The following is a 13,860-nucleotide window of genomic DNA, read 5'->3' on the forward strand; positions in this document are numbered from 1 at the left end:
GCACCTAAGACAGCATCAAAAATGCTGCAATTTCAACGTTAGGCACAAAGTTTCAAGGATGGTGTGGTTGAACAAGTCGTTCTTCCTGATTTGCCGTCATGTGCATACAACATATTAAAGAGGCCAGTTTTATCTGTAAGCTAATGAGTTTGTGGAGATGATGCATATTACCCTATGACCCACAGAAGGGTTTTATTCTTCTTATAAACCAACCGGGGGCAGTAATTGATCAAACAGTTAAGACTCTGGGTTACTGATCAGAAGGTCAGGGGTTCATGCCCCACCAACACCAAGCTGCCTCTGTTGAGACTTTGCACAAGGCCCTTAAACCCCATCTACTCCAGGGTGTTGTATCCTGGCTGACCCTGCACTCTGGCCCCATGTTCTTAACTGAGATATGTAAAAATTATTTTACTTTAATATACAAGTGACTATATAAATAAATATATATATATATATATATTTATTTTTTTTTACAAAAGCTACTGTTTTCTTCCATGAACATCTTTATTCCATTTCTTAAATTTAAAAGAAAACGTACCATTACAGAGCACTGACATGGTAAACTCTCCACAAAATGTCAATGTAATTGACAATTTTTTTTGTGAAAATGTTTGCAGAAGAAATACACAATTCCCACTGACTATAATGCATTGTACATTACAATACAATCTTTTCTTGGTTTTAATAGAAACCGTACTGTTTAAGGGCTTTGACTCTTGAACTGTGACTTGACAGCAAGGACAGTAAATCATCTCCAGCAATAGAGCGAGTCCAGTGTACTTCATTAACACTTCTTTCAATTTAATAATTACGGTGGCATGAGTGTACACACTATATTTAGTATGTACAGAGCACACTGATGTGGTAAGTGACTATCCATTCCATAAGTAATATATCAAGCCATTGCATCAAAATATTCACAACAACTTTGTTTTCGTTTTTAATTCAATGTACACAGGAGGAGGCTGAACAAAAACAGGGAATCCGCTATCCGCTTTAAAAAAAATAAAATAAGAAAAAAAAAGCTTGTTCCACAATTAAATGATTTTGCACAGACTCGGTCTGTACACACAACAGCATGCATGGCATCTGGATTTGTGAGTGAAAAATACAAAGCACAAAAAGAAACTAAAAACAAACAAAATCTAAAAAAATAAGAATAAAAAGGACTATCAGTCAATTGAAACACTAACCATTATAAATATGGAATTACAAGTTTAAAACAATCTGAAGGAAAACCATAGTGGCAACGTTTAGTATGGTCTCTCCCGCCGCTCCTGGCGATGATCTCCCCTGAGAAAGAGAGAATAACAGATTACATGACTATAATCTAGTAAATGGACAGACCATAACCATAGCATAACCTAATTACATATCTAAAAATATTTCAAACAAAAGTATGTCTAGTTCAGTCTTACTTCTTTAACAAGTTTACTCTGCCTATTTCTCATTAATCATGTGAGCACTGTTACTAAAACATTTCCTTCCAACTCACTTCAAGTCCATCTTCCCTGGCGGTCCCATTCCCCGACCCCTTCCACGCATGTCGTCCATGGGAGGTCCACCCCTGCCCCGTCCGCCAAATCCACCCCTGTCCATGCCCCTGCCACCGCGGAAGCCACCACCGCGGTCTCCACCTCTGCCTCCTCTGAATCCTCCTGGACCTCCGGGGCCGCCTGGTGCCCCCCTGTCCATGCCACGGCCGCCACGCATGCCTCCAGGACCACCACGACCACGGTCAGCACCTGAAAACAGCAAGCAAGTCTTAGGTCTCATCTTCAGTTTTAAAGGAAATGTTTTAAACGTGTCTTCATTACATTTTAACGACAAGTCAAGAAAACAAAAGGCTGTTACCTGGAGGGAAAGGTGGTGGACCGAAACCTTCAGGCTTGGGTGCCTTACACTGGTTACACTCCATCCTCCAAGCAAAGTTCTGGTTTCCACATCCACTGCAACACAGGGCAGAAAATAATAAGCAGCGTGTTTCGTGCCCCAGCTTCCATGTTTAATAACACTGTAGTTAGGATTTCATGAAAAAAAGAAGAAGGGAGAAATCTTACGCATTAGGACACTGCCAGTCTCCAGCCCGCTGCTGCATGTTTCCACCGGTTGGTGCCCCTCTGCCCATTCCTCTGGGTCCACCTCGGGGCATGAATCCGCCTCGCTCTCCACCACGGCCCATTCCACCGCGACCCATCATCCCTACAGTCACGAAGACAGGCAGACTTGTTTACCTATTCCTCATTCGATGTGCCATAAAGCCCAAGATGCAGCACCGTCTTTACAATTTTGACTGTGAGGCAGATTTCATTAAATGCCCCCGTCTGAGTCACTCACCTCTTCCCATCATGCCTCCACGATCTCCCCTCATCAGCATGCCGCCCCTCATCATCATGGGCTTCCGCCGTGCCATTGAAACCTTTAGCTTCTTGCCCTGGAAGTCCTTACCTGAGCAGAAGAAAAGAACACTATTACATTCAACTTCTTGTAATCACGGGCAATAGATAACCTCCTGGGCAAATTAGTGTCACTGGCATAAAAATTTAAATGTAATGCCCACCATGAAGCTTAATATTATAGGATAGGAATCACCAGTGACAATACACAGGCATAGATTCGACTAAAATTTTAATTCTGTATCTATCACAACTTTATAACTAGGCAGCAAGTATCCGTCCTCCACTATTATTTTTAAACAAACTCAGTAGTTAATTCACTTTTACTACTCATGATGAAAATGTATAAATAGTTCCGATTGTATCGTCTGTATTATTATAAAGAAACGGGAACATTTAACCACCTCAACATGGCTTCTAATGCACGCTATCTTTTTTAGAGTCACGGTCAATCGAAAGGAAAACCAGCCAGTTCTAGTCATTTCCATTTTTAATAAGAAAAATTTATTTTGGAGTCATTGCGATATGTAAATTGCCACAAAAGAACCTCGATTCAGCAATTACTCCGCCCCCGCCCCCCAAAAAAAATCTGGTGACTCTCTGCAGTTACATCACTGATAATTTTCCTAGAACAACGTTTTGCTTTTATTCCTTTCAAATCTGGCCATGTAATTAACCATCTAATGGGCCACTTGCAGGTCAGCATCAACGCCTAACTAAAAGTGGGCAATGATGGCTCCACTCTTTCTTCTACATTTCACACACCATCTAGTACACTAGTTGGGTGTGTTAAATGGGCTTACTTAGCTTCGCGGGCTGAACCCAATCTTCCCTACACTCCAGTAATCCCAGACAAGTGTCAGTCAAAAAGGGGGTTAATTCAGGTAAACTATTTGTTTCATTACAGAGCTTATGAGCGAACATAATCAATGACACACCATCGAACCACTCCACTGCAGCCTTGGCAGCTGGTGGATCCTCATAGGACAGGGTGGCGTCTCCTTTTGGTTTGCCCGAGTCTTTGTCCGTATAGATGTTTATAGCAGGGAGGCCAGTACGTTTATTAATCTGGAGGAGAAAATACATAGCATGTTGATAAACCAGTCTTTAATGCCTTTTATAAACACACCATACAAGTCTTAAAGTCATTGTTTTTTGCGGTTCATATCCTTACATTAGCTTTATTAAAGAATTTGCCTAAACTAATAAAGGTTCAGGTCAGTAGCTGGCCTTTACACCCATTTAATATGTTCAATATTAGCAACACATTGCTCACTCACCCGGATTATGCCACTCTGCTTGAAGAACTCAGCTACTTCATCCATGGTTGCATTTTCTGTCAGGCCGGTGATGTAAATAGTGCTGTTCTCAGAGTCATCCTGCTCCTCTGGGCGACCTAAAATAAAAATAATAATTGAAAAAAAGGGGTTAATGGGTTGGACCCATTAAAGAACTTTTACACTACAAAAAAAAAAAAAAAACAATCCCAAAGGCCATATGACCCCCCCCACAAAAAAAAAAGGCTGCACTTACCCATGTCTCCATCTGGTCCTGATATTTAAGATGATAGAAAAAAAAAAAGAAAAAAGAAAAAGAGCAATTAGTCTACATGCTTTAACTTCTGAGGACTGACATGGTAAAGACTCCAGGTAAAGATTTCCCAGGCACACTTGCTCTTCTGAGCATTCAAAAATAAAACCGAGAGAAGTAAGGTAACCATTGTGCTTCAATATTTTGGGGGAAATTATTTTAATGAATCTATTTAAATTAACCTGTGCCTATCTGTTTTTGCAAGTGTGCCATGAATAGGAAAAACCTGCCAAACCACAAACCCAAACTGGACTTTGTACCTTAATTTCATAGAAAATGCAGTAACCCTGACATTGTGTGAATCAGTTACTATTAAACCCTAAAAATGTGAGAAAAAAAACTCTGTGAAAGAGTCCATAATTTTTTAAACCCATATTTGTGTTATTAAACTGAACCAACCCCATTGTCAACCAATACATAATTGTTCATAAGAACTCTTAAAGCCGGCAGACTTGTGTCTTTGCATGGCAAGGCAAAAAAAGGCAATATTTCCCCTCTGTAATATCAAATCCTTTAGAAAAATCATGGAACAAAAGCAAGTTTGTGTATGCTCTGGTAATTCACGTTAAAACTTACCACCAGGCTTAATGAAGCCACCTCTGTCTCCAGTGATGCTGGGGGAATAAGCGGAGATATGAAGGCGATTTTCCCTTTAAACAGCCACTTCAGTACCACAAAATGGGGGGTTACGGGGGAGAGTGGACACGTCTGGCTATACACACCCCCAACAATTGCGCTCTAAACAACCCCCAGACTAGTTACAACACTTATTTTAATTAACATTTGTTTTAGGGGGGGGAATAGTGATCAAATAGTGTAAAAGTACTTTACACGGTCGTGGCTGAACAATGGTTAATTAACACAGGGAGGTTTCTTTACTACCATAGATGTGGATCTTTTTCTTTTAAATATACAATATATGAAGGGAGTTAATTGTTTCAGATGCAGCCCAGCAGGTGGGTTACTGTATGAGCAAAAACGAAATTCATTTCAAGAATAAAAATAAATACATAAATAAAAAGGCCCTGTGCATAAAATATAGAGGTGGGTGATCCAACATCCTGATCAGGACTGAGACCACTGATAAAACTTTACATTTAAGTATTAAATATTTTTTAAATATCATGCTAAACACTTTTTGGTCAAAGATGAAATCAAGCTTAAGAAAGATAAAAAGGAGGGGGAGGGGGGGGACTCTTAACTGGCCAATTTAAGCCTAGGAGAGTTATTAAGATTTAGGTAAAAACAAACAAAGGGCTTCAATACCAGTGAAAGTCAAAAGTAATTAAACATCACTTTTACTGTACTTGAGCTGTGCGCATACTGGTAAAAGCAACCTTTAACAGCACTTACTAGGCAAAAATTCACTTTTAGATTGGTCTCCACTGTGTATACATTATAATAATTCATGCTTTTTACCCACTTGTACTTGCTGGGGTTTAAACAAGACAAAAGAGTTTTCTCCCAATAATAACCTCATGAGAAAGCCCCTCCCCCAGTGTGTTCCTCAGCCCTGTAGTTTTCATGAGGGGTGTGGCTTAGCAGGAGCTCATTTACATAAACAGAGCTAATGGCAAGAGTTGAAACAGGGAGTCCGAGGTATAAAAAAGGCATTAAGACACACTTTACGGGACCTCTAAGCCTCATAACTTGTTAAAGCAGTAAAATATGGGACCTTTAAAAGATTTTGATTAGCAGAATTAAGCCTCATGAGGCAGCACCTAATTGTTTGTCACATCACCCACCGCAATCACAAAAAACAATTCTTATCTGACTGCATCTGAAACAATCTGCTTACACAAAGCTGATACATGCACTTTCATTCAAATACATAAAATAAAGCATTTAAACTAAAATGTACACCATTTGTTTCCTTTACAATTATCGTTAAAAATTATACAAAGTAAAATAAAATGCTATCAAGCAAACAGATACAACATTACAGTTTTTTGGGGGGTTGATAAAAACACAAAGACTTTCTGTATTTCCCCCCGTGAGGGTTAAACCACACTCGATTCTCTCCGCTTTAAATGACGCCACCAACTCTTTATGTCCCCATTTGAAAAGGCTGCCGGGCCAGACTGAACTGAGTAGCGGTACTGTAAATGTATTGCTGTGTTAACATGGCTCTCACTTTGTTACCTGCAGCGTATAAATGTGACAAAGCATGTTAAAGCAGAATTGCTCATATTCATTCAGAAGAGACAAATGCAACAACCATATGAAAATTATTTGAAAAATATGCTCCCAAAACTTAGTAAGGGAAAAAAAAGGAAAATGGATGCAGTGTATTGGGGCAAATTGTTGGCAGTAAAACAAACCTTACCTAAAAATAAAAAGCTCCTGACTGGGAGCAAGTACTCTGCATTTCTAATTTGGGTACAGATTAAACAAGAGGACAAATATGGATTCGTTTTATTTATTTTGAAGGACTACCCCCTTTTTAAAACAATCCATTTGTAGTGCTTTAAACAAAACTGCTACCTGAGGCAAACACTTTCTCTGTATTTAACACTTGTTAGTTTATAAGTAGTGGTGTAACGGATCGTTCGGCACGCATGGAGACCATAAATTAATCGAAAAGTTTAACCACTACACAATAAAAATTTACTACCACTGTGTGGCATGCTGTTTAGGCCTATTCCTGAGAGGAAAAAACAACAACAAAAAAAAAAAAAACACCTTTTGCATGCATGCACACAATTTGGATTTTTCTCTAGCTTAAAGTCTTTTATGCCCACAGACAGACAACACACTCCACATGTCAGAGATCGTCAACTCCAGTCATGGAGAGCAAAGTGCCCAAGGAAGTTTGGTGATGTTTCTGCTCAAAAACAGCTCATTTAACTATAATACTTTAATTTTTTTTAAATTATTTTAGTTGGGTAGGTTTGGGTTCAGGACTAGAGCTGAATATTCCTGCACTCTGCAGGGCTGAAAACACTTTCACACTCTGATTAAAAAACAAGCCAAAAAAGGAGTCTTGTTTACTGTAATTATCAATTTTCATTGTTTTACTAAAATTACCATTTTACCAAGATAATTAAAAGGTATCCCTATTATTAGCAGTTATTGACCTTCATGTGAATAGTGAATGAAGAAGAGGAAGAGAGAGAAAAAACACAACATGCCTTATATTGCACTTTGACAACTGAATACTAAGAATTATCTTGACATCTTAATTTTTTTTTATTTAAAACCATGGTTAAGAGTTTTTTTATTTAAGAGTTCTCTACTTTCTATTATAATTAAATTAACTGTAAAATTATATTTGCTCCCCTCTTTTTCCTGTTCTGAAAAATGATCCAAAGTCTTGACCAAAAAAAAACAAAAAAAAAAACAGTGATATGATTCAGTTTTGTGATCCGTTGCACCCCTAGTATGTAGTAACACTTATTAGTTAGGCTGGACCTTTTACAGACCTAATAGTGAGATACTGAGATGCATTATTTTCCACAAAGTTTTCAGTTATTGAATTTATTCGAGGCAGTAGACTCATTACCATTTTATTTTATGTGAAGTGACACAATTTAGCAACCCAGAAGGAAACCAGGAAATGCGACAAGATTTGAAACACTGCATTCACTTTCAAAATTCAAAATACCACCTGTTCATCACTGGATTATCAGCAAAACCTTTGAAAAAGAAACCACAGAAAACCCTTTGGAAACAATTGAGAGCTTCTTATGTGACAAACATTGGCAAGACCATTTTTACACCCTTAATCTGGAGGGGAATAAAAAAAAAGATACATAAGTTGCTTTTGTTAAAACAGACTAAATGAAATGCTTAACTTCACTGTTTCTGAAAACGGTAATGGTTTTTAAGATGTTAATTTATATAAGAAATGTGATTCCATTTTGTAGACATGTACTGAAAAACCCAGGAATTTAAAGCTTTACTTAAACCACTTCTGTATCTAATTGTAATGGTGGCCAATAGCCGAATGTTTTAAATACATAGAAACTAGTACAATGATCTAAAATATAATATGAAAATATATTAAGTGCCTCAACGTTATGACCAAGAAAAAAAGTTCAGTAAAGACCCATTATTAACTCGGGCTTTATGTGGCAAACCAAAGCCAGATATATTTAGGTTTCTGTTCAGAAACAGAAATTAACTTATTAATGGAACACTGATATGGAAATATTTTTCCCAAATATTAACAGTTCCACAACCTCTTACCTTCGGCCATGTAGCTAAGGGCTGGGAGCTATTCGGATCAGAAACAAGTTCCATAATAATTTGGATAAAGATAGGACACTTGCCAATCTCTGCTGTTCCACAATCAATACAAATAGAGTTAAAATGAAGAAGGTGCTGACAGCAAGACTTCTAACAATCAGATTTTTCACATCCAACGTTCTTGGAAAACCAGTTGGGGTATTTAGAGTAGCTCTCAGCCCCTTTATGGCCGTTCACAGCTCCTGTATAAGGGAATGAAGGTGACTGTGGTACACATGTGAACACACACACACACTTACCCCATGCCTCCACGGTTCATTCCCCCACGCATTCCTCCTCTCATCATGCCCCGGTCGAACCCCCCTCTGCCACGCCCGCGGTTGTCCCCCCCTCCCATTCCACCGCCATAACCACCGGACTCTGAGTAACTGCCGTTCTGGTGGTCCTGCCTGTAATTACCTGGGAAACAAACAAACAAACAAAAAGATTGTGTCAATAACAAAAATTAACATTAGGATTTGTGGCTGCAGCAAATTTACGCTGAAACCACTTCCATGTTTGCCCACCCTACCATACTGACTGGGTGGTTTGTAGTCGTTTTGCCCATAAGCACCTCCACTGCTGCCCTGCTGGCCATACTGACTGGCAGGAGGCTGTCCGTAGGACCCAGAAGGTGGAGGATAACTGGAAGGCGGAGGCTGCTGTGGGGGCGGAGCTTGCTGCTGGTATCCACCCTGCTGACTGTAGGAGCTCTGCTGCCCGTAGCCGCCCTGCTGGCTCTGATAGCCGCTCTGCTGCTGCTGGGAATACGAGCTCTGTTCATATCCCGGAGTCTGCTGACCACCAGAGCTGTAACTGACACAAAATAAAGAGATGTAGTTAAAATCATTCAAGACACCATGCCTGCTTATTGCAGAGATGGCCTCCGATAACTGATTTATTTCATTCAAAGCAGGAACCTAAAGACCTATCATTACAAATTTCCTTGAGCATTCGTATGTAACAATGTCTATAAATAAACACATTGGTTCTCTAAGCTTCGTGCTGGAGATAACCACACTGTTAATTAGAAACAGAGCGTGATTATGAACAGCTGCAGTACCTGGGAGGAGCTGAAGAAGCAGCGGTCTGCGATCCGTACCCGGTGTATGCAGGCTGTGCTCCGTATGCGGCCTGGCTGCCGTACGAGGCCTGATTAGTGCTGGAGGAGGCAGAGGACGCGTCATAACCGCTGCTTCCGTAACCCTGGACAGGCTGAGAATAGCCCTGAGGGGCAGCTGGTGTAGTGTTATAGCCACCTGCAGACATGGGAAAGTTTAATATTAAAATACACAAAGTTTGATTAAGAACAAAGTTTAATCTAAGAGTTAAATAGGCATAATTTTTTTTTTTTTTTTTTTTTAAACTCACCACTGGCTGGTGGTTGCTGTCCATACGAAGACCCATAAGCCTGCTGGCTGTACCCTCCAGAGGAGCTGCTGCTCTGTGAGTAAGCTGAATCGGCAGGCTGGGTGTAGGAGCCATAGCTCTGCTGCTGACCATAAGACTGCTAAACACACAAAGCAATAAAGGCGATGACAAACTTTAGAAAGAAGATTACTGCAGGGCTGGAAAAAGAAAAGAGTTTACGGAAAGAATTGGATAGAAATAAATAAAAAAATTAATAATAATTAAAAGATAAACCTGATAATGAACTATAAAACAATATATTTTAATATAGGATATAGGGACAACATTAATGTCCCTAAAAAAAATTACAAATATTTTAAATAAAATTCTTAACATCAATGTAACAGCAAAATACCACATGAATCAACATCATTGTTTTTGGGATGAGACCAACTTTTTTTTTTTTTTAACATTTATTTTGAGAACATGACCAATACCGCCATTAAATATTTGTATTATTATTATACAGTAGTACCTTGACACATGAAAGCAGCCATTGTCAAGAGGAATTATAAATTACGGTTAAGTGAGGTCTAATCTGCTTTTTATATTTCACTTCATTTACATGTCTTTTCTCAATGTTTTGATTGTTTTTATATGCAAAAAATATGATTAGTGTTGTAAACTGGAAATATTTTCGTTTTGGGTGACGAACAGATTATATGCATTTACAGTTTTTTCTGTGGCAAAATGTGTTACACAATATAAAATATTACCTTAAGAACTCGCCTTTAAAACGGATTAAATTTGAGGTACCACTGTATCTAACAAACACATTGATGAATATTAAATTAATAGATTTTTTTTGTTTCTCCCCTTTGTGTTTTTTTATGCTTAAATTTAAGTTATGACGAGGTCATCCATTATATATTCGGTTTAACACTTTAGAAAGTTCTTCAGTTAGAAGTTTAGTCTATGAAGAAAATAAGTGGGAAAATCACTTCCAAACGCAAGGACACTGAAAGTGTGCAGGCCCTTGAGCTGAATCGCTTTAAAAACAACAAAAAATAAAAACTTAAGAGACTGTTGTATCTTATAAACAAATCCAAAACACCGTCTCCCATAGACCGAGTGTTTGTTTCTTTTCACATTATACAAGAAATAGAAAGCACTTTGAGTAATCAGCCAATTGATTTACCTGGGTACCTTGCTGATAAGCCTGAGCAGGCTGGGCAGCATAAGAGCTATACCTGAAGGAACACACACAGACACACACATTAACAAAACAACTGCACAGAAAAATTCAAAGTATGTGCCATTTAGCAGTACTGCTACAGCAGCATTTAAGGTTTAGAGAGTACACAGTAAAGCAGTAACAAATTAAAGAAAGCAAGTATGATTTACAGAAAAATAGAAAAAAGGGGGAAATTCTTACCCTTGCTGGCCTCCAGCCTGACTGTAACTGTTATAATCTGCAACAACCAAAAACGCTCATGTTAGACTTTGGTAAAGAAAAATTCCACTTTTAAGATACTGTTAAGATATCTATAATTTTAAAATGTTTTTCTGAATCTTTTAAAACACTCCACGTTCCTCAATTTGAGTTGTCTATTTATAGATATTACAACAAATAACAAATAAACCCCCACAAGTCAAAATAAATGTTCATTTAAAAAAAAAAAAATGTTCAAGGAATTATAAAGCGCAAGACTTTTTAAAATTTCTTTTACTACAGAAAGAAAGAAAAAAACAACAAAATACACCAAATAGACAATCAAGTTTGCCGATCTTCCGCCCTACACTTTCCTGTAAAGGGGATCTTTTTAGGGGATTTATCTTACCAAATGATCTGACCCTCTAAAATTTGTGTATACATGAAATGACAAAACATGATTTGACATTAAAGTATATATGCAAAAAAAGAAACTTTTTTTTAACTACTTTAAAATGTGTATGGCTTTGCAAAATTATGCATTAAAGTTACATGATGGTCAACTTTCAAACCGCTGTCCTGTGTGACCTCTCTGTTGTTTAAAAGGTCTCTGGTGCCACTTTTCTGGTCGTTTTCACATTATTTAGATCACCCTTGTTTTTTTGCTCTCTATTCTCGAGTACCCTTGGTTAGTTAAATCCAAGAAAAGAAGAAAACAAGCAAGTTAACTTTCACGTTATGCCTAATATTTTTGATATTAAAAAAAGGGATGAATGTCAAAAATGGTCGTGCGTGTAAAACTATTTTTGGCCTCCCCAGCCCACTTTACCAGCGATGGCTGTGTAGGTCAGAGGATGACATTGATGCGTCAAAACAGCGACCTACTTTTGTGTTCAGGTACAATTATCTTCCATATCTGATTCGATCCGTGCCCGAGTACAACGTAACCTGTCTGAGACCACAACTTCAAGCTGACACAGTTCCCGAGCATGGAACAATTGCGTTCTCACTGATCAGAATGAAGCAGACTTTAGGTTTAAGTGTTCTCGGAAATGATCCTGAGCCCCTAATGCAAGAGTGCCCTTATTAGTGTCTTCTGTAGTTTTTGTTTGGACCGCTTTCCTTTTAACTCAATGGTGAGTTTTCGAATAAAATTTATTTATCACCCCCCCCCCTTTTTTTTTTATGAAGGTAGATCTTTATTTATTTATTTGGTCATTTATTTATTTGGTAAGGAGCCATGCATCTTTTGAAAAAAAAAAATAATTAAGGTGTTTTAAACATTTTAGCACAGTTCAGTTTGCAGTTTCTTTGCAAACCTATACAAGATACACGTTGTGTGTGCACCCTATCTATACGCCCCTACTACATGGACCCCGTGTGTGTGTGTGTGTGTGTGGATATCAGCCCTTCAGCCCTTCTGCTGTTTAAATGATGCTGAAACACAAAGGGGATCCGGTTGGTCAAGATGGCGGTCGCGGTAACGCCAGTGCTGAGATACACATCATAAACTGCTGATTCTTTACAGGTTACACCAACTCACAGTGTCTGTACATCACATACAACTAAATGATCAACATTTCCCACTACAGTGAATCTCACACTCTGTATTTTCCAAAAAATTTCAAAGCCATTGACGCTCAATCCGCCGCCTGTTGAACCACGTGACCGGTTAATCTGGTAAAAAAAAAAAAAAAAAAAAACACACACACTAACCGGCTTATCCAACTAACAATACACTCATCGGTTATTCCACCAATTTCTCCAGAATCCAACAAGCTAATACTTATTCTAATGTAAAAACGCTAAACTATATATTTCAAGCGACCGATTTATTTCTCTCCGCCTATTATTCTCTCCCTTGCTACGCAAGCAGCCCAATATTACAAAGGCTCAGGCCCAAATGCCGAAATACAGCGCCCTAACTAGTGCGCTAACACTATTGTTTTAGGTTCTACTTAGGGCAATAAAAAAAAAATCCGTGCAATTTGGGACGCAATAACCCGCTTTGTTTAGCTAATCTACCAAGCAAAAAAAAAAAAAACCGGTTATGCAAACAAATATAAGCGAACCACATATCACCAAAATAAATATGGAAAATATCTAACGGTATATATATTTCCAACAAACAGTACAAATAAAACACCCTTTAAAAAATAAATAACCAAAAATAAATGTACAAAATTTGAATTACCTGGTGCGGACGCCATTTCGTGCGACTTGCGTTTGTCTCGCTCCCAAACTCAGTGCGCATGCGTGAAAATGGCGACCGGACGCTTCCATTTCCGAGCAGAACAATATCACGAAAATCCTTTTAAGATACAGTCTTTTTTGACCCATTCACATAACCTAATTTTTAATCTAAAACGACTTCGTTAAAATGTATACATAATACGTTTTTCACACAACATACGCCATTTAATGAATATGTACCGTCTTACCTTAAAAAATATCGAATGGATCCGTCCGTGGTGACGTCAAAGGTATCCAGGCTACTGTACTTGAAAACGCACACTAGGATACTCAGTAGTACGCCACGAGAGGACGTCACTGTAATGAACATATGGCTCTTCTCACACTATTTAGGATTTAAGTGTGAGACCTATTTGGCGGGAATAAGGGAATATATCTGTTCCAATTAGATTTAGTCTTGCTTCCCAGAAAGACATATGTGCCCTGTTAATGTCTACATTTATATTTTAAATTATTTGTGACATATTTAAGCTATATTTAAGTATTTTTAAATATTTTGCATAAAAAGCATTTCTGTCATATATTATTAAGCATTAACTGGTGTTATTATAAGTCATACTATTCCTATTTACGCTGATCAGTCATAACATTACCTTACTACCTAATAAA

The 13,860-nt window shown here is 38.1% G+C and overlaps 1 protein-coding gene across 3 annotated transcripts; it reads right to left on the reverse strand.

Moving 5' to 3' along the window:
- Positions 1-780: 780 nt before the first annotated feature.
- ewsr1a (EWS RNA-binding protein 1a) lies at positions 781-13,248 on the reverse strand. 3 transcript variants are annotated; one of them, XM_053516131.1, is made up of 16 exons: positions 13,193-13,248; positions 11,002-11,038; positions 10,765-10,816; positions 9,588-9,726; positions 9,280-9,475; positions 8,758-9,026; positions 8,477-8,636; positions 4,566-4,603; positions 3,933-3,950; positions 3,680-3,795; positions 3,338-3,467; positions 2,341-2,451; positions 2,064-2,205; positions 1,858-1,952; positions 1,499-1,748; positions 781-1,296 (listed from the first exon to the last, which is right to left on the reverse strand). In XM_053516131.1, the coding sequence occupies exons 1-16, from the start codon at positions 13,206-13,208 to the stop codon at positions 1,257-1,259; spliced, it is 1,809 nt and encodes a 602-aa protein (XP_053372106.1). In that variant the 5' UTR covers positions 13,209-13,248; the 3' UTR covers positions 781-1,256. The 3 variants fall into 3 exon arrangements, with proteins under 3 accessions (XP_053372106.1, XP_053372107.1, XP_053372104.1); XM_053516132.1 differs by having other exon boundaries at positions 8,791-9,032; XM_053516129.1 differs by having other exon boundaries at positions 8,758-9,032.
- Between the last annotated feature and the right edge of the window lie 612 nt (positions 13,249-13,860).

Source organism: Clarias gariepinus, chromosome 17 (genome assembly GCF_024256425.1).
Source record: "Clarias gariepinus isolate MV-2021 ecotype Netherlands chromosome 17, CGAR_prim_01v2, whole genome shotgun sequence".
Lineage (NCBI taxonomy): Eukaryota > Metazoa > Chordata > Actinopteri > Siluriformes > Clariidae > Clarias > Clarias gariepinus.

Coding starts and splice junctions, on each gene's coding strand:
- ewsr1a (XM_053516129.1), bottom strand. Junction 10,817..11,001: donor CAGGCTGGAGGCCAGCAAGG/GTAAGAATTTCC, acceptor GTGTTCCTTCAG/GTATAGCTCTTATGCTGCCC. Junction 3,468..3,679: donor AGCAGAGTGGCATAATCCGG/GTGAGTGAGCAA, acceptor TTTCTCCTCCAG/ATTAATAAACGTACTGGCCT.